General features: G+C 62.2%; 1 protein-coding gene across 1 annotated transcript; it reads left to right on the top strand.

Annotated features, from left to right (window-relative positions):
* Positions 1 to 7,380: 7,380 nt before the first annotated feature.
* On the top strand, positions 7,381 to 17,491 carry NSG1 (neuronal vesicle trafficking associated 1). The gene is made up of 4 exons (XM_056132839.1): positions 7,381 to 7,539; positions 8,909 to 9,025; positions 16,083 to 16,193; positions 17,272 to 17,491. The coding sequence occupies exons 1-4, from the start codon at positions 7,411 to 7,413 to the stop codon at positions 17,470 to 17,472; spliced, it is 558 nt and encodes a 185-aa protein (XP_055988814.1). The 5' UTR covers positions 7,381 to 7,410; the 3' UTR covers positions 17,473 to 17,491.
* The last annotated feature ends 732 nt before the right edge of the window (positions 17,492 to 18,223 follow it).

The following is an 18,223-nucleotide window of genomic DNA, read 5'->3' as shown; positions in this document are numbered from 1 at the left end:
ACCCCATCCGCCAGCTCTGCCAGCTTCCCTGGCAGAGTTTGCTGAGCCCACCCTGGCCAGGGGCCCGGGGTGTGGGTTGCGTTCCCCGTGGGTCTCTTTCCTCCAGACTGCACAAGGCCCCCTCCATGCACCCCCCTCCCCCGCCTCCCAGGAGTGCTAACAGCCCGTGAGAGAAACTGCAGGACCGAGGAGCTCCTGATAACAGTCCAGGGTCCCCCCCACACCCCACAGAGCAGCAGGTGAGCACTGCCCATAGCCCGCAGGTAGACCGCAGGCCCTCCTGGACCGTCTCCAGAGCCTGCCTGCCTGCCTGCCTGCCTGCCTGCCAGTGCACTCACCGTTCTTTTCCCTAAGTGAAGAAGAAAAAGCAGAAAGCTGGTGCCAGATACAACAGCGGCCAGGGTGCTTGCCTTGCACACGGCCAGATTCAACCCTGGCCCCCCACATGGTCTCCCGAGCCCCGCCAGGAATGAGACCTGAGCACTTCCGGGTGTGGTCCCAAAACAGAAAGTACAAGAAGCATCCCTGCCAGACGGAGCCCATGGTACTGATAGCCTACAGGGTTCGCCTGTGTCCACAACCTGCTCCATCCTCCAGGGCTCGCCCCCCACACCCCTGCACCCTCAGCTAGCCCGTCCAATCCTGCCCCTCCTCCCTCCCTCTTTCCTTCTGCCAGGCACAAACACTTAAGCCTCTTGAACATTTTTCACCTCCTGTCACACATACTTCTTTGCCTTTTCGCTTAGCAAAATGGTCTTAAGCATCTTCCCCGGTCCAAAACAATTAAAAAGTTTGTTGCTGCGAGGCATGGGAGAATGAATCCCTCTTGTGTGAGCTCTTCGGTCCAAGTTAGCCCAGCCTGGGGATGGCCTGACGGACCTGGCGCCAGGGGCTCAAAGTATCCTGAAGTTGGCGAGGGACTCTGCGGCTGCTTTTCTGCCAGTCACCAGGTAGCAATAGAGCCCATTGCTGTCAGGACACACCTGGCCAGGCGCCCTGCGCTCTCAGGGTTCTGGAGCCAGAGCTGAGGCCGCCTGGCCCATGGCATTCCCGCTGCGCCCTGCAGGAGGCGCTGCAGAGCCCCAGCCCAAGGCCTGTTGTGGGGATCCGGCACAGGACCTGGAGGTCAGGTGAAGAGGATCAGGGTTGTGGGCCCGAGGAAGAGCCAAGAGCTAAGTTCTGTGCAGAGACCGGGATGGGCACTGATTTGTGTGCCCGCCCCCACCCCCACTCACACCCAAAGTGACTCTGGAGACCACCGTGAGGTGAAGTGAGGCCATAAGGGAGGCCGTGATCCCACAGAACGGTCCTCACCAGACGCCGGCGGCACCCTCAGGGCCGAAAAGGCAACTGTATGTGGCAGGAAGAGAGCCCGCCCCAGGAGCAGCACGCACACACGCACACACATGCACACATACCCTGCTGCGGGAGCCAAGTGCTGACTGGGTGGTCCCTGGGCTGGCACAGTGCTGCCCAGACCCAGACGCAGCCGCCACACTCCCCGCGGCAGTCTTGGCACACCTGGCACAGCTGGGTCCTGCCACCTCTTCCGGGACAGTGCATAGCCGGGTCCAGCCACAGGCAGCCCCAGAAAGGCTGGATGAGCTCCGGCCCTTCTTCCTCCGGGCCTTTGTCACCCCAACAGGCAGCTGGGTCCAGTCCTCACTGCCCAACCTGGTTTCAGGGGAGAAAACCTACTTCCAAGGGAGTGAGTGCTCAGCAGCCCCGCAGCAACCCTGGGTGCCTGACTCAGTTTCCCCTGCTCACCGCTGCCCTCCTCACACCCAGCAGTCTGGCTCAGAGCTGGCACACAGAGATGCAGCCGGCTCTAAGCCAGGGACACTTCTTTTCAAATGACCTGTACTGTTTTTCCTGAAATCCTAGCAAAAGCCAGTTACTGTTTGGTTTGTTTGTTCAGGGGCCACGCCCGGTGATACTCAGATTACTCCTGGCGGTGCTCAGGGGACCACATGGGGTGCTGGGGATCGAACCTCGGCTGACTGCGTGCTATACCAGCACCCGCCCTGCTATCCTGCGCCTCCAGCCTTGGGAAATTATTTTGAACACATCTGAAAGGAAAGGTTTGTCTCCAGGGAGACACGCTTCTGCCTTCCTACTGGGAGCCTGGCTGTGGGCAGCTCCACACGGTCCCCCAGGGGCGCCCAGGGAACACAGGGCTGGTTCTCTTAGGACCCCCAGTGAGGCCCTCTCCTGATGTGTGGCCCTCTTCCGCACACTCTCACATGGCTGTCCCCCTGCGTGTCAGTGTCTGGGTCATCCCATGGGACAGCCGCCAGACTGGACTGGGTCACGGTCACCCCAGTGACCTCGTTTTTGCCTGTATGCCTTGATTCCTTCCAGTCCTAGCTCTGAATACAGTGACACCTGGGATGGGGGGGAGGGGTGCCGTCCAGTTCATGAACAGAGCGAGGGGGTGGCGTGGGGCCTGAGGAGAGCGGGGAGCCAGGTAAGCCTGTGACTGAATTGACTCACGATTCTCAGACACGAGCGGCCCAGCAGTGGCCTCTCCCCCACCCAACATACACACACATACATGCACAAACACACATGCGTGCACAGACACACATACATGTACAGATACACACACATGCAGACAAAGATCCCTGACCTGGCAGGGATCGTCACCCTCCCTGGAGCCTCCAAGGCGCCCATATTTCAGGGAGGGGGCATCCACTCACGCCTAGGGAGGGCCACGTAAAGGCCCCTTCCTCCTATTCATGCCTTGGGGCCTGGCCAGGGACATGTCACCGCCGGGTCACTGACAAGGGCAGAGCAGCTGTGTTGCGGCCCCTCACCCTTCTCTCCCCTGCCAGCCTTGAGTCTAAGGGGCTCAGTGGGACCCCCAAGGCCCGAGGAGGAGAGACAAGGACCACTGGCGTGGAGGGGCATGGGGAGGGGAGCCAGAGAGCTCCTATGTTCTCTGCTGTTCAGACCCAAGAAACACAGGAACATGATCTAGAACATTCTAGGACGCAGGGGTTGGTGTGGGTTCTGCATATGGGCGATCCCCAGCTCCCTAGGTCAAGGCCCAGCCCTAGGGTGGCCCCTGGGGGAATTGGGGCTCCGAGGGGGAAGAGAGAAGGTTCTGGGGCGCCCAAGCCAGTAGCAACATTGACCCCGAGAAGAGCCAGTAGGCCTTGGGGATGCGGTGAGGCCCTGTGTCCCACAAAGATCCGTAAGTGGAAACCCCCCGCCCGCCAGCCCCCAGGGCCCAGCTTGTGGCTCTATTTGGAAATGAGGTCGCTCAGGTATAATTAGGCCCTAGTCATGCGCAGAGGCTGCCCAGGCACTCCTGACCCAGAACACAGCTGTCCAGGAGGAAAGGGACCCCCGGCCCACTGCCGGGTCCCCCACCCCATACGAGGAAGGGTCTACTGCCCACAGACACCCTCAGGGGCTCCCCAGGAAGTGAGAGGACCCGCAATGCAGAACCAGGCTCCTTCCTTCAGCTTCCGGGCCACACTTCTTGGCAGGGGGAGAGGGGGGAACACCACGATACACAGCAAAGCCACCGTGGGGCAAGGGAGCACAGTCACTTAAGTGGCCGATTCTGTAAAGACAACCAAAGCCACCGGCAGATCCCGGCCACTGCAGCTGGGGCATCCTCCGGCCCAACGCAGAAAAGGGCCGCTCCAGCCTGGCCTCAGTGGAGCATGAGCCCCCACCCCATCCATCCCAGCTGCGGCGAGCGTCGGCACTCGGCCTCTGTAAGATCCCACCTCTCACCACTGGCACGGCTGCCCCCAAACCAGAGCAAAACGGGGCAGAGCGACTCCAGGGGATCGAACCCAGGGCCTTGTTCTCGGCAGACCCCTGCCCTTTGCACTGTCTCCCCAGCCCCAGGCAGATGATCTTTAAAATGCTCCCACCAAGGGCAGGAGTAATGGTACAGTGGCAAGGGCACTGGTGCCTGCGGCCCAACCTGGTTCGATCCCCGGTACCACTCAGGTCCACTCTGAGCACCAGCAGGAGTGATACCTGAGCACAGCTGGGGGTGCCCCAGTCCCTCTCAAAATGGTTAATGAGGGGCTGGAGTGTGGGTCTGGCTGAGGGGCTCCAGCACTGCGTGGCCCCTGAGCACAACTGGGAGTGGCTCCCCGGAAACAGGAAGGAAGACAGTCACGAGGTGTGTTTTCCAGTGGCTGTCCCCGTTCCCGCCCCCATCCTAACCCCGCCATCCTTATCCCCCCAACTGCGGGACTTCTGCTCTAGTCTCCTCCTCCTCCCCCTCCCTCCTCCATCTCCTCCCTACCCCCCACCCTCATCCCGTAGCCCATGGCTGACCCAGCTCCCAGGCCCAGCTGGACACATGTGCTTCCCTGTCCCCATGCCTGGCCCCAGGAACGTTCTGCTTGGCCCGTTTCCCTGCCCGCAGCAGAAGTTACAGGCTGGAGTAGAGCTCAGGGGGCTCAGCTGCTGTGGTGAGGCGCCAAGCCATGCAGGGAGTTGGGGAGGCATGTGCGGTGCGGGTGTGACCCCTTATCCCGAAAAAGCTGATCTGTGTTTCCCGAGACAGCAGGACGTCTGGACGCCTGAGGGAAATCTCCATGCTTCTAAATATTCCTGATAAAAGGCAGTTCCAGAAATGCCAGCCAACCCAGAAGGTGCGTCCCGGGGTGCTGGTGGGCAGCATTGCCCTGTGCCGCCAGAAGGAGCGATTCTGAGCCCTGAGCGAGCTGTGCTTCTTGAGTGGGTGCAGGGACAGGGAGAAAGCCCGCTGCTGCTGAGTGCTCGTTCAGTGTGCTGGGGGCCTGGGGGCCTGAGCAACCCTGAGCACCACAGGGGAGCCCTGGAGTCCAGATTCACCCTTGGGCACTGCTAGCTCTGGCCCCAAAGTAGAAGGAAGGAAGAGATGAACCGGAAAGGCCAGAGGGGTCCCAAGCTGGCCCTGAGGATTGTCCACCATGTTTCCAGGACAGTGAGGCCTGGCCGCTGACGCCCCTAGCACGGACAAGTGAGAGCCCCCAGGCTGCTGATGAAAACAGGCTGAATGCAGGCGAAACGCTCCGGCAGCCACACGGCCCTTCCCAAGGCCCAGGGTCATGTCTGGAAAGCGGCTGATTAAAATTCAGTGAGTGGAAGCCATGAGGGGCTGGCAGAGCTGCCTGGAGACACACCCCAGACCAACGAGCCGCTTCCGCTTACGCCATGCCCCCCACGAGCTCTTAGTGCTTATTTTAGTTTGGGGCCACTCTAAAGTGCTCCCACTCTGTGCTCCTGCCATGTAGCTACTGATGCGAAGCCCGCGCCCAGGGCCGCAGTGTGTTCTGCTCTGACTAAAACACAAAGTGGGACCCGGGTGAAAGCATGAAGCATTTGATTATCTTCACTTTTGGGGGGCCTCCCCTGCTGTGTTCAAGGGTCACTCCGGTGCTGCTTAGGGGTAGCTATGCCATGCTGACATCAGGGACCACAGCCTGGTCTGGCGTGTGCAAGCCAGCACCTTCATCCCTGTTCTCTCCGGCCGCCATGACAGTGCTTAACGGTTCTCAGCCAGCGCGGAGCGTGGGGGGCATCTGGGTTGTAGGGAGCCCCCAGTTCCCCCAGCACTGCTGGACTCTTTGTGCTGCGCCGGGCTGAGCCCCTGCGTGGCCCAGTATTGCCTGGAGTGGCCCTGGGGCTCCCAAGCACTGCAGGAGGCGACCCCGAACCTCTAGGTAATGGCTCACAACAGTGCCGGCCAGATGGAGGTTCCGTTTCTCTCCTTATCACCATGTTGCAGGAGGGGAAACTGAGGCTGGAGACATGAAGCCCTTTGTGCAGCCACCCAGCGGGGAGGTGGGGAGGGAGACGGGCCCGCCCGCGCCTCAGCAGCAGGATGAAGTCCGGCATTTGGGCTCTGAACTGTTGGGGGCAGTGGGGGCAGGCTGGCGGGGTCATGCAGCCAAGGGACCCGGACACTCCACAACGAGGAGCTCAGAGGTGGTGGTTGCTGGAGGCAGGGATGGGCAAGTGGGGTGGGGGGTGGGGAGCAGGTTCAGAGACTGACTTGGCAGCCAGGGGAGCCGTGCCGCGAGTGCTCGGAGCCAGTCCAGGGTCTCCAGGACAAAGGTCTGTTACTCCACGTGTTGATGTCGGAGTAACTGGCTTATGGGGGGATCATGAGCCACGAGCATGTTGCACCATCACCCCATATGTCACCTTGGACCCCAAACAGTCAGTTTGAACCTCCTTCCCCTGCAGGGGTCTTGATGGAGGGGGGCGGACTGTGTGGCCCCCTGTGCTGGGTGCCCACACCCCGCCCCCACCCCTGCAGTTGCCCCTTCACCCCATCTCCTAGGCTGGAGGTCTGCAGTGCACTCCCTTCGGGACCCCTGAGTCCTGTGCAGACTGCTTCTAGGGGCCTGGGGAGAATCTCCCCCTGGACTGCTGACAGACCCTGTGGGAGTCAGAGGGACTCGGGGGGGCCTGGGGCTGGAGAGTCCGTGCAGAGAGCCCTACTCCCCCATCTTCCACCTGGGTGCTGCTCTAAGCCCCCTCCTCCTGGTGACACAGCCCCATGCGCTGGGGTGATCCCCTCCCTCTGTGCGCAGCTTCCCCAGACCTGTTCCTCACCAGGAGACCAAGGCCTCATCCAGAAAGCCCGCAGGATTTTCCCGGCCTCCGAGGGAGCTGTGGAGGAGACCCGTGGGCTCCCCGCTGTCCCTGTGCCCGAGGGCTAGGACACTTGCCCCTTCGCCGTGGCTGCCATCGCGGCCCAGGGACCCCACTGCGGCGCCCCGCAGGCAAGACAAGTGGGACTGGGGGAGGGCTCTCCGCCCTTCTCCCCCTCCCCCTGCAGGTGCTCTGCGCGCAAATACCTCCTCCCTCTCCTCCTCCCCAGTCACCTCCAGCCGCACCGCGCGCCCTCTTATTGTTGTCATCCCAGGGTCCCCCGCTCCCGGTTGCGCGCGGCTGCGGGTCCGCGCTGGGTTTCGGGGCTCGCTCCCCGCCTCGGGTCTGGGGGCGTCGGTCTCCTCCGCCCAGGCCTGCGCGGCGCGCGCCCCCCTCCCCTCCCGTCCGCAGCGAGCCCCGCGCGGGGTCCCGGGGGCGGGGGCCCTTTGTGCGCTCCCGCGCGCTGCGTCAAGGCGGGGCGCACGCACGGCGGCCGCGCGCGGGAACCCCCGGGAGCGCGGCGAGGGCGCGGGGGCGCCGCCTCGGCCATTGCTGCGCGGGCGACGGAGCGCGCGGACTGCGGGCGGGCAGGGTGAGCGCGGGCGCGGGCGCGGGCGCGGGGCGCGGGGGCTGCGGGCGCGGGGGGCGCGGGGGGCGCAGCGGGGAGCGCGCGGGCGGGGCGCGGGGCCGAGCAGGGCGGCGCCCCCCGCCCTGCGCGCTTTGTCCGGGCCCGGGCCGAGCACCACCCGCCGCGCCCGCCCTCGGCCCGCAGGCGCAGCCTCGGGGCCCGGCACGATGGTGAAGTTGGGGGGCAGCTTCGCGGAGAAGGGCGCCAAGCAGCCGCTGCTGGAGGATGGCTTCGACACCATCCCGCTCATGACGCCGCTCGATGCCAGCCAGCTGCAGTTCCCGCCCCCGGACAAGGTGAGGGACCCCTGCGGCCGCGCCCCAGCCCCGCGACCTAGGCCAGGAGCCGCTCCCGGGCCCGCAGCCCCCGCTTCCGAGACCGCCGCCCCCGCCCCGCCGTTTCTCCCGCTCTGGCCCCCAGCAAGGCGGACGCGGCTCCCCGCGGCGACCTCGGGCCCCCGCCCCGCCGCTGCCGCCCCTGGCCGCGCCCGGCTCAGGCTTTGTGGGTTGTGCATGGCCCCTGGGCACCCCTGCGGAGGGCCCCAGGGATCCCCGACACTCGGCCTGGCCGGACCTAGGGGTCCTGGATGTTCCTGTCGGCGGGGCGCGACCAGAAAGTGGGAGGCCGAGGCCGCGGGCTCGCAGGAGAGGCTGGCTGCGGCGTCCATGTGCCAAGGTCACCAGCGCGTTTTCCTGCTGCCCCGTGGTGGTGCTGAGCTCACCCCTTCCTGGGCCTCCAAGTGACCCCCGCAATGTCCACAGCAGAGCCTGGGCCGGCTCCTCGGGGACCCTCAGCCAAACCAGTGCGCCCAGCCCCTGTGGGTTTGGGGAGGAGTCTCAGCGGGCCTCCATCCCCTGCAGGCGGTCAGGGGCCCTCCTAGGCTGTGGCCAGGGCGGCTGCATGCCCCTCCCCCCTCCCCACGTTGCAGATGTGGGATTGGGGTACAGTGCTTGCCGAGGACACTGGCCCTTCCCGGGGTGCTGGGGACTCCCTGCCACCTCTTGCATGCTCGGAACCCTGAGGTTCCAGCAGCTGCTCAAGGTCACAGCTGACTGGGCTGGGGCAGGATGGGGTTCAGGGTGTGGGGGCCAGGGGTCAGGGGTATGGGTGTGGGGTGCAGGGGTCAGGCTGCACAGAGCAGATGGGAAGGCAGGAGTGTATCTGAGGACACCCGGGGTCCCTGTGGAGTGACACCCAGCGTTGCCCCTCTCCCCAGGCTGTTTGGCGGGATCTTAGCTCTGCCTGCTGCCCACCCCTCCCCCCCGCTGCGCACCTCTCCTGCTCCTAGGTCCCCCATCGCACGCAGCCTCCAAACTCTGTCTCCCCCAAACTCCGGGCCACCGGCCTGGGCACCCTGTGTGCAGCAGAGAACTCAGGGTCCAAATGTGGGGGGTGGGGTGGGGAGGGACTAGGGAGGAAGAGTCTGCGGCTGAGTGGATGGGGACACCTGGGGGGCAGGGCAAGTGGGGAGCACGGCAGAGTGGGACAGACCCCCAGCATCTAAAGGTCCCACAGAAGGGCCCAGCCCGGGGCTCCCGTCTCTCCTCTCCCACCAGGATGATAGCGGGGGGCTTAATGTGCTTCCCAGCCGTGTGGAGACCCCAGCTGGGGGGGCTTCACCACAGCCCATCCCGTCCGCCCGCTGACACCCCCTCCCCACTGCAGGTGGTGGTGAAAACCAAGACGGAGTACGAGCCGGAGCGCAAGAAGGGCAAAGCCAGGCCGCCCCACATCGCCGAGTTCTCGGTCAGCGTCAGCCGGGGCGTCAGTGAGAGGTTCAAGGTGAGGGCGGTGTGGGACTGCTGACCCCGGGGGCCACATCCCAGCTGACATGCATGTTCAGCTGGGGGTGCTTGGGGAGCCCGTGTGATACCTGGTGTGACAGTTCAGGCCCGAGCTGTGGGGGGATGGTATCTCCGTTACTGGCTTGGGGGTGGTGGGGCGCATCTCCGCGCTTGTGCTCGCTCCTGGCCTCCCAGGAAGATCCGGCGGGAACCCGAGCAGGAACCCGGGGGTGGAGAGCTGCAGCTCCCAGTTTGGGTAGTGAAGCCGGACTCAAGAGACTGGTGCTCCCCCAGATCCTAAAGGGAACCCCGGGGCGCGGCCTTGGCCAATGTCATCTCCCTGTGTGTTGGGGGTGTTGTGCACCCTGCAGTTCCCACGCCCCCTTTGTCTGTTTGTATGTCCTGGGGAATCTTGGTGGACCCTCTGGAGGTGGTGATAACTGGGGGAACTGGGCAGAGCCTCCTTCCTGGGGCTCTGTCTGGTGTGTATGTGTGTGCATCTGAGCCACCCGCTTCACCCCTAGGGGCATGTGTGCGCTCAGGCAGGAGTCCCATGGGTGCACAGTGACGGCCCCCGGGTGTCCTGTGCCACAGCCTGTGGCCTCCTCAGCTGCTCTCCCCGCCTGCCCTGTCCAGGCCTGGGTCCCACATGGTGGTCCGGGACCTCCATATCTCGTGGACTTACCCGTGGCCACGTGGGTCCTGCTGTGATGCGCAAGGGTCCCACCTGCCTGGCCCGTTGGTGCTCAGGTGTGTGGGAGGTGCCTGGGGAGTCACTGAGCTCACCCCACCCCCATCGAGGCCCCGCCCCCACCTCGGCCCCACCCCCGCATGCAGCTAGGTCCCCAGGCACTGCTCCTCTGGTCCCCAACAAGGCTCTGGGGACGGGGCGGCACTGATTGTCTGGTCACCATGATCACTGCAGGAGCCTAGGGGTGGAGCCCCTGCCCAGAGCCTGCACCTACTCCCCCCTCCCATTTCTCCCCGTGGACCCTCTGTGCCCGCGTTCTTAGCCTCTGCCTCTGTCTGAGGAGACCTCCTCCAGATGAGGGTCTTGCACTCCTGGTGCTGTCCTAGGGGGTTTGGGTGCTCCCCCCTTGTCTTCTGTCCTCACTGACCAGGGTCCCCTTGCAGCTGTCCCCTGCCCCCACCCCTTCCTGTTCCCTCCAGGGCCAGTTCTGGCATCACCTCCTCCAGAAAGTCCCCTGGGATCCCCTCCCGAAGGTGAGCTGGCTGTGACCCAATCACAGCCAGCTCACCTTACATAACCCTTCTGGAGGCCTGCCCTAGGGAAACCGAGGCCCAGGCTCCTCCTGGAGACAGGTTTCCAGAGGCCCTCAGCCGCCCTGCGGGGTGGTGCCATGACCTTCACCTGACTCCGGGAGCACCCAGTAGCAGGTCCATATCCAGGCTTGCTTGGACGCCCAGAGTCTGGCCTTTGTGTCCTGCTCGGAGGAGCAGGTGTCCCGACAGCATAAGTGGGGTGGCCCTCGCCCAGAGTTGGCACAGGGGCTGGGGGGGTCAGCAGATGCAGAACGTACCCATGAAGGCCTCACTTCCCCTTTGGTCCTCAGTGGCTGACCAGGCTCAGTCTGAGTCCAGGGGCCGTGAGCTGGACCCTGTTTCTGGACCTGGGGCTGCCCCTGCCCCATGCGGGACAGGGTCACAGGGTCAGTGGGGGACAGTGGCTGGACCTGAGTGGCCCTTGCTCTGTGGAAGCTCTCACCCTCGCCTGGAGGCCCTGCTGGGTGGGGAAGGGCCCCCATCTCTCTGGGGGTGCACATGGGGCCTCCTGCATTAGGACCTCGCGACCCTAGTGTCTCCAGAGAGGCACGCTGGAGGGTCTCTGCCTGCGCCTCGGGAATGGCGGGCCCCCCACCAGCAGGGGCTCAAAGGAGCACATGGAGCATCTTCCTCATCCTGCCCAGGGTGCCCTGCTGTCTGGGGCAGCCCGTGTCTGCATGACCTGAGCAAGGGCTGTAACTCAGTCGCACAGGCTCCGAGAAGGCCCCAGGGGCTGGGGTGGGGTGCCCTGGGTCCTCGAGGATGTGACTCAGAGATCACCTGGGCTGCGGTTGCTAGGCGGGTTGCTAGGCAACAGCCGACTCTTGGCTCTGGTGTCCCAGAGGGCCCCCCCCATGCCACCTCCTCTAACCATGATCCCCAGTCTCAGTTTCCCGAGAGGTCTTGGTTAACTGGAGGGTGTCGCCACCACAGACCAGCTGCCGAGAAGCATGTGTGGACAGGGCGCTACCCCCTGGGGCTGCCCCTCCATCCCCCGCTCAGGATGCAGAAGCATCATCACGCACACGCTTAAGGACTTTCCCATCAGCACCCAGGCTGCTTTAGGACCAAGCAGGGGCTTAGGAACCTTCTGTGGCCCAGTCGGCTTGGGCTGAGGCCTTGGAGCCAAGGTCGGCCTCATGCAACTGCTCATCAGAGCCGGGTTGGAGGAGCCTCTGCTGGGTGTGACCACGGGGTCATGGCAGCCCCAGCGTGATGCTGAGGCCTGTGTCCTTCTCTCCCGCCCTGTCCTGCAGGGACCTTGGGCTGCCTGGAACCGGCTACGTCACTCAGGAGGGGCCTGTTAAATATTCATGTGTTGTCCTAGGCCCTTGGGCCCCGCCTCTGCTGCCTCAAGGCTGGTGGCATCTGGGGTGGGCAGAGCTGGGGGCCCCAGAGATGCCCTTGGAGTCCCTGTGACATTCAGCCCAGCATTTTGCAGAGGCTGTAGTGTTCAGGTTCCTGTGGGCCTCAAGTGGGGCCCCCGAGGCAGGGAAGCTCAGGGGGCAGCCCCGACTCAGCAGAAAGCTCCTTCCCTCTGCACACCGATGTAGTGGGGGGCTGTGTCAGCGGCAGCAGGCGTCAGGGACTCTCGGGGTCTGCCCTGAGAAGTTGGGGCCAGGGCCAGGGGTCATGACGCCCATCAAGGTGGAAGCAAGAGTCAGACCCCTGTGCTGTCCCCCACGCACCATCGGGAGTGGCCTGGGCACTGCTAGGCGGGGTCCCCCAGACCAGACACGCTGTCCCCCATGTCCAGTTGGCTAGGGCGAAGGCCCTTCCTGGGCCCTGGGCACTGCCCCCACTGCAGGCCCCCACGGGACAGTCAGAAAGAATACGGGGGCTCGAGAGTTGGGGTCACCCCCGAACATTTAGATTGAGTTTAATTTAGGTTGTTTGGGCCACCCCTAGTGGGGCTCAGGGATCAGATGGTGCTGGGGATGGACGGGGATGAATGGTGCTCGCTGCAAGCCAGGCCAGCATCCGCCCTGGAAAGTTAAATTGTTAATGGCCCAATGACCTGAGCGGATGGTCCCCTCACACTCCCATGTCCATGTCCCTTGCACTTGCCCGATGCACTGCAGACACCACCTCCTAGAAGCCTCCCTCATCTGCCTGTGTACTCTACCTGCCTTTCTCCTTTGTCGTTCTTCCTTTCGATGATGTAACACCACCTGGCAGAACCCGGGTTGACACCAGAGGACAAGGACATGCAAGGGCATAGAGCTCCTATGAGTCCCTGGGGGTTCTGTCGCAGGAGGAGTGTGGGGCCCAGGGCCTCGTCCTGCCCCTTCCCAGCTCCCGGGTGACTCTTACATGTGTGTGTTGACGCATTCGCACCATCTGCTGTCACTTCAGGAGCCACACACCCGTGCCAGGAACAGCAGCGCTACCCGGGCTCACAGTGTCTGTACTCTGACCCCTTTTACCCATCTTGTCCACCCCCAGCCAGCCCCCATCCCTAAAGCCACTTGTCTGTGCTGGGACTGGGTTTGGGGTGTTAGTGCTTCACTTGTAACTGAGCTCCTGCAGTGTTTGCCTCTCCCTGATGGGTAATCATGTAGCATGAAGGTTGTCCACATTGTTGCAAATGCTCCACATCCTTTTCCTGGCTGAGTAATGTTCCAGTCCCCCTTTATCTCCACATTTTCTTTATCATTCACCCACCGAAGTTTGCCTAGCTTGTGTCATGTGGCTATTACAAATGCGGCTGCAGTGACCAGGGCAAGCCATAGGTCTTCTCAGATCAGCATTTACATTTCTCTGATGAACCCCCAGAAGCAGGACGGCCAAGTCATACAGCAGTTGTTTCCTGAGTGATCTGGAATAATGGGCTCCATGTCCACCATGGCTGCCCAGCTGCCAGTCCCACCCACACAATGCCCTTCTCTCCACCGCCACTTCTTTTTGTTTTGGGGGGCCATACCTCAGTCCTCAGAGGCTACTCCCCACTCTGTGCTCGGGAGCCCCTGTGGTGCCAGGGAAGGCCCCCAGGTCCCCTGTGGCCCGGCCCTCATTCCTGCTAATGCTGCTGTCCGAGGGTTAGGGTGCCCTCTCCATAGGGTTCTGAGTAGATGATGAGCGCCTGCCTGTACCTGCTGGCTGTGTGTGTGTGTGTGTGTGTGTGTGTGTGCGCGCGCGCCTGTTCAGGTCTTTGACCAGCGTTCACTTTGCTGTTGTGTTGCTTCGTTCACAGCTGGCTTGATTGGTCAGGCCCTTCTCACTTGTTTTCTTTTAGATTCGATGCTCTTGCTGCATCAGATTGTTGGCATTTGTGGTTTCAGTTCTGGTGTCAGCCCTAAGGCTTAACCCCTTGTTTTCCTCACGGACTGGCTGTTTCCGGGTCTTCCAAGTCTGTTTTACGTTTCTGCACGTGATACCACTTCCCAGCAGCAAGTGTGGCCAGGCCCGGCCCCACTGTGGCCTTAGCTCACCTGGAGACGGGCCACCAGAACATGAGTTTATTTCTGGGTTCTCAATTCTGTCCTAAATTGTCTTTTCCTTGTAGAACCAAATGGTTCGGATGATTATAATTTTGTGTTACATTTGAAGTTCAGGAAGCAGAACTTGAGCATTGTTCTTCTCGAGATTGTTATCTTTCTAGCATTTTGTGGTGCTGTTTTTAGCAGTTTTTAAAAAATTTTTGTGGAAAATGTCATTGTCATTTTGATAGCACACCAAGTATAGATTGCGTTAGATAATCCAGTCCTTTTAACAACATGAACTCTGATCTGTGAGCACAGAATTTTTGTGTCTTCTGCTTCTTTCATGAAATATCTCTCACTTTTGACATACACTTTTTGGTATACACTCCTTGGATAAATTCACTCCGAGGTATATTATTATTTCTAAAGCAGTTTACGTGGGGGGGATTATTGTACCTGGTGGTTATTTGTTCTGGACCTACATCTGATTTTCGTGGTTTGTATTTGATTAGGATAAACTTTACTGAGTTCATGTAGCAGGTCTTTTGGGCAGTGTTTGTACTCATGGCAGCCTGCAGTGGTCACTCCTTTCTCTTGCTGGCTGGCTCTGGCTGGCATTTTCCGACCACCTTGGAGGGGCCAGTGCTGGTCTGCAGGCTGGAATCCACTGCTACACCAAATCAGGGTGGCAGGTGTAGGCATGGCTGAGCTCCTGATCTTAGAGATCAACCTTTGGCTTCTTAGTGCTGAGAGGACGCCAGCTTTTTGCTTATGACCCGATGTCATTTCTCTAGATGTACTCTGGTCACTTGAAAGTCACAAATGGATGTTGTTTTGTCAAACATATTTTCTGTGTTTCCATTTCTGCTGTGATTTTGGTGATGTCATAGGTATGTGTGACACTTTTATATCTTGGGGGTGCTCAGGGGGCCATGCAGTGCTGGGGTGGAAGCCAGGTCTCTTGCATGCGCCACCCCCTCACACTGTCTCTCGGCCCTCATATTGGTCTTTGGACGTTGAACCATCCTTGCATTCTGGGGACAAGTCCACAATGGTGGTGTCTGGTCCCTTTGGTCATTGTGAAATTCATTTTGCTAATGCTTGTTGAGATTATAGTCTGACAGTGCTTCCTAACCTTTCATGTGTCACGGACCTTCTCTTAGAGTCAAACTCCCCCTAGTGAACTGCAGAGGGGTGGGAAGGAGGTCGGGCCTGTTAATTGCAGTCCTGCTAGTCTGATGTGGGGTCAGTCCCAGCACTGCCTTGGCCCTTCCTAGATGCCACCAGCAGGCAGCTGGGGTGAGTGTGGAACAGGCTGGTGTACCTGAATGTGTCTAATGATATCTAGGTGGTACCTGGATGGTACCTGGACATTACCGGGTCAGTAGTACCTGCATGGTACCCGGATGGTACCCAGTCAGTAGAACCCGCATGGTACCTGGCTAATGGAACCCGCATGGTACCTGGATGGTACCCAGACAGTGGAACCTGCATGGTACCTTCATAGTACCCATAGTACTGTATGGTACCTGGGATGGTATCCAGACAGTAGTAACTGCATGGTTCCTGGATGGTACCCAGACGGTAGTACCTTCATGATACCTGGATGATACCCAGATGTTACCTGGGCAATACCCAGACAGCTCCCTGATGGTGCCTGGACATCACCCAGATAGTATCTGGACAGTAATTAGACAATACTCAGATGCTACTGTGGCAATACCCAGACACCTAACGGAGTGTGTGACTGGGGATGCTGGCCTGGGCTGAGGGCTCTGCTGTGCGAGTGGTATGGTCTGAGTGCGGTGGGGAATGCTAGTGGTGTCAGCGTGAGAACAACCGTTCCTGGCCTGAGAGCACAGTCCTCTCCCCTCCCTGGGTGGCTCAGTACACCCCCAGAGCCCAGCTCCCAGGCTGACTGGAAGGGCCTGCCCTGGGCACCCTCACCCTCTGGCTGGCCCTCCTCGTGCTGTCCCAGCCTCCCAGGACCAGAGTGCGGCTCCCCATCTGCATGTGGGGGGCTATACCTGGTCCCCCAGTGCTGGGTGGGGGTCACGGAGTGGTGGAGCCTGGGCAGGAGACAGGGACAGCAGGAGGAAGGCCAGAGAAGGGCGGGCCATGGGGGTCGAATGGGAGCTGGGCAAGAGGATGGGGGATGGGGATGCCGAGGCTGTGAAGGGCCAGGTGGGGAGCGGGGAGCCCCGGCAGCGGAAGAGGCCCAGGGGCCGTGGCAGCAGTGAGTCCGTATGTGGCTGACGCATCTGTCCAGAGCGGCAGACGGCCACAGGCTAGCCACAAGGACGTGGCTGGGGCCCTCATCCCACCGCATGAACATCGCTCTGCCTGCAGGTGTCCGTGCTGGTCCTCTTTGCCCTGGCCTTCCTCACCTGCGTGGTCTTCCTGGTTGTCTACAAGGTGTACAAGTACGACCGCACCTGCCCCGACGGCTTTGTCCTCAGGGTGAGTGCAGCCCGCTGCAGGGACAGGTGGGGGGGGGGGGGAGGAGGTGGAGGGGGTAGGCCCCAGGGGTGGGCGGAGCATGGGCAGTGGGATGGGCAGTGGACCCTGGGGACGAGCCCCATGCAGGCAGCTCTGAGATGAGGGTCCCTGTGTGTGTTGGGCGGGGGCGGGGGGGGGGGGGTAGTGCGACCTGCAGGGACAAGTCGTATGTCAGGCCCTTCTCTCCCCGGGGGGAAACAGGCCCAGAAAGGGGCGGGGCTTGGCCCAGAGGAGGGATGTAGCAGCCATGTGCCTTGCACCTGGATGCACGCACACACACACATACGCACACCCAGGTGCACCCACCCAGGGGGTCAACACAAGGGTGAGAGGGCGAGCAGGGCTGAGGCAGGTGGGGCCAGGCTGCCGGGAGCCGTGGTGCCCGCTGCCCTGCTGCCCGTGTCCCTTCCTCCCTGCGGCCTCCCAGCTGCTGTGTGCCAGGGCTGGAGCCTGGTCAGGAGCTGGCAGGGGCTGAGCTGCGGGGAGGGAGGCCCCGAGCTGGCACAGGGTGCCCCCACCCATGGCAAGGGGGTCCTGGCATGGCTTCTCCCGTTAGCCCCGGGCAGGGTGTGCCCACCTTCCTGCCGGCCTGCCTCTGGAGCCCCGACAGTGCTTGCAGAGATGAGGCCACAGCCCACCCTCCTGCTCCCAGGGTCTCACCCCTTCCTGCGGGACATGCCCCTGTCCTCAGCTCAGGAACAAGCTCTGTCCACATTTACACTCCTGCCGCTGGTGTTACAGTGAAAATCACCTGGGGCTGTGGGCAGCTGTGGAGTGAACGGGGATGTGGTGCAGCTGTAGGCTGTGTGTGGGGGGGGGGGAGGGGCATCTGTAGGGGTGGGCGTCGCCCCAGCTCCATGTGCCTCTGGGGTGACCCTGGGCTGGGATCTCGGCGCGGGAGCCAGTGGTTGCTGCTGCTTCGCTTCGTGCCTCATCGGCTTGGAGTTTCCAGACCTGAGCCGGGCTGCGTGTGGCTGGGCCAGGTGCTGGGGGAGCCGATTCAGGCATCCCTCAGCACCCAGTGCCCTGTTCCTTCCAGAACACGCAGTGCATCCCCGAGGGCCTGGAGAGCTACTACACGGAGCAGGGTGCAAGCGTGCGTGAGAAGCTCTACACGGTCGTCAACCACCGCAGCCTGGCCAAGCAGAGCGTCACCCGGGCCGTTTCCCCCTGGATGTCGGTGCTGTCGGAGGAGAAGCTGTCGGAGCAGGAGACGGAAGCCGCCGAGAAGTCAGCCTAGCGCAGGCCGGCTGCCCCTTCCTTAGAAATGGTCCCTCATCTGCCCATCGCTTGTCCGCCGACACTGCTTTGCAAATAGCCAAGCTGCTCGCGCCTGCGGCTGCCCTCCCCCGCGCATGTCGGCAGGGCCTGACATGTGACCCCTCCCGGGGGCGGGAGCCTGCACTCAGCTTCATGCCAGGGGGATGCAGGTGCTGGCGGCCGACACAAGCCAGGGCCCCGACATGCTAGGCCTGTGTGCACCCTCCATCTTTTCAAGTCCCAAACCAGCGGCTATGGCTGGGTGCTGGTGGTTCTCCTTGCCCAGCTCCCAGGGAAGGCCGCCAGCCCCCTCCTAGGTGACATATAACCTGGTCCTTGGGCTGTCCCTGGAGGTGTCCGGGGGGTGGGGAAGGATGTTGGGTCGGCCCGGCCCCTGTAGTGTCTTTGCTCGGAGGGGAGGGTGGGAGGGGAGGGGCCCCGCCATTCCTGTTAGGAGTCGGTTCCCCGTTCTCAGCTGGCTGGTTTGGAGTCCTGCTTGGGGGGGCTGGGGAGGCGGCTGCAGCTCCCGCGACCCCTCTCCTGCCTCACGTGGCGGGTCAGGCGCTCGCATCTCTTCATGTCATTTGAATGTGTTGTTTCCGGGGGGGTCTGTCCCAGGTCTCACTGTTCTCAGTAGATGAAAAATAAACGAATGACTCGTGTGAGATGCCGTGAGCTGGGGTCTGGGTGAGACCCCTGTGACCTTGTGGACCATGGTTTGGGGCACAGAA

The sequence above is a fragment of the Sorex fumeus genome, unplaced genomic scaffold (genome assembly GCF_029834395.1).
Source record: "Sorex fumeus unplaced genomic scaffold, SorFum_2.1 ptg000095l, whole genome shotgun sequence".
Taxonomy (NCBI): domain Eukaryota; kingdom Metazoa; phylum Chordata; class Mammalia; order Eulipotyphla; family Soricidae; genus Sorex; species Sorex fumeus.
This window is presented reverse-complemented; position numbering and strand designations above follow the sequence as displayed.

Bases quoted from the DNA above. Each gene is read 5' to 3' on its own strand.
- NSG1 (XM_056132839.1), top strand. From the start codon at position 7,411: ATGGTGAAGTTGGGGGGCAGCTTCGCGGAGAAGGGCGCCAAGCAGCCG. The intron at 7,540-8,908 runs GTGAGGGACCCC...TCCCCACTGCAG, and splicing joins AGTTCCCGCCCCCGGACAAG to GTGGTGGTGAAAACCAAGAC. The intron at 16,194-17,271 runs GTGAGTGCAGCC...TGTTCCTTCCAG, and splicing joins CCGACGGCTTTGTCCTCAGG to AACACGCAGTGCATCCCCGA.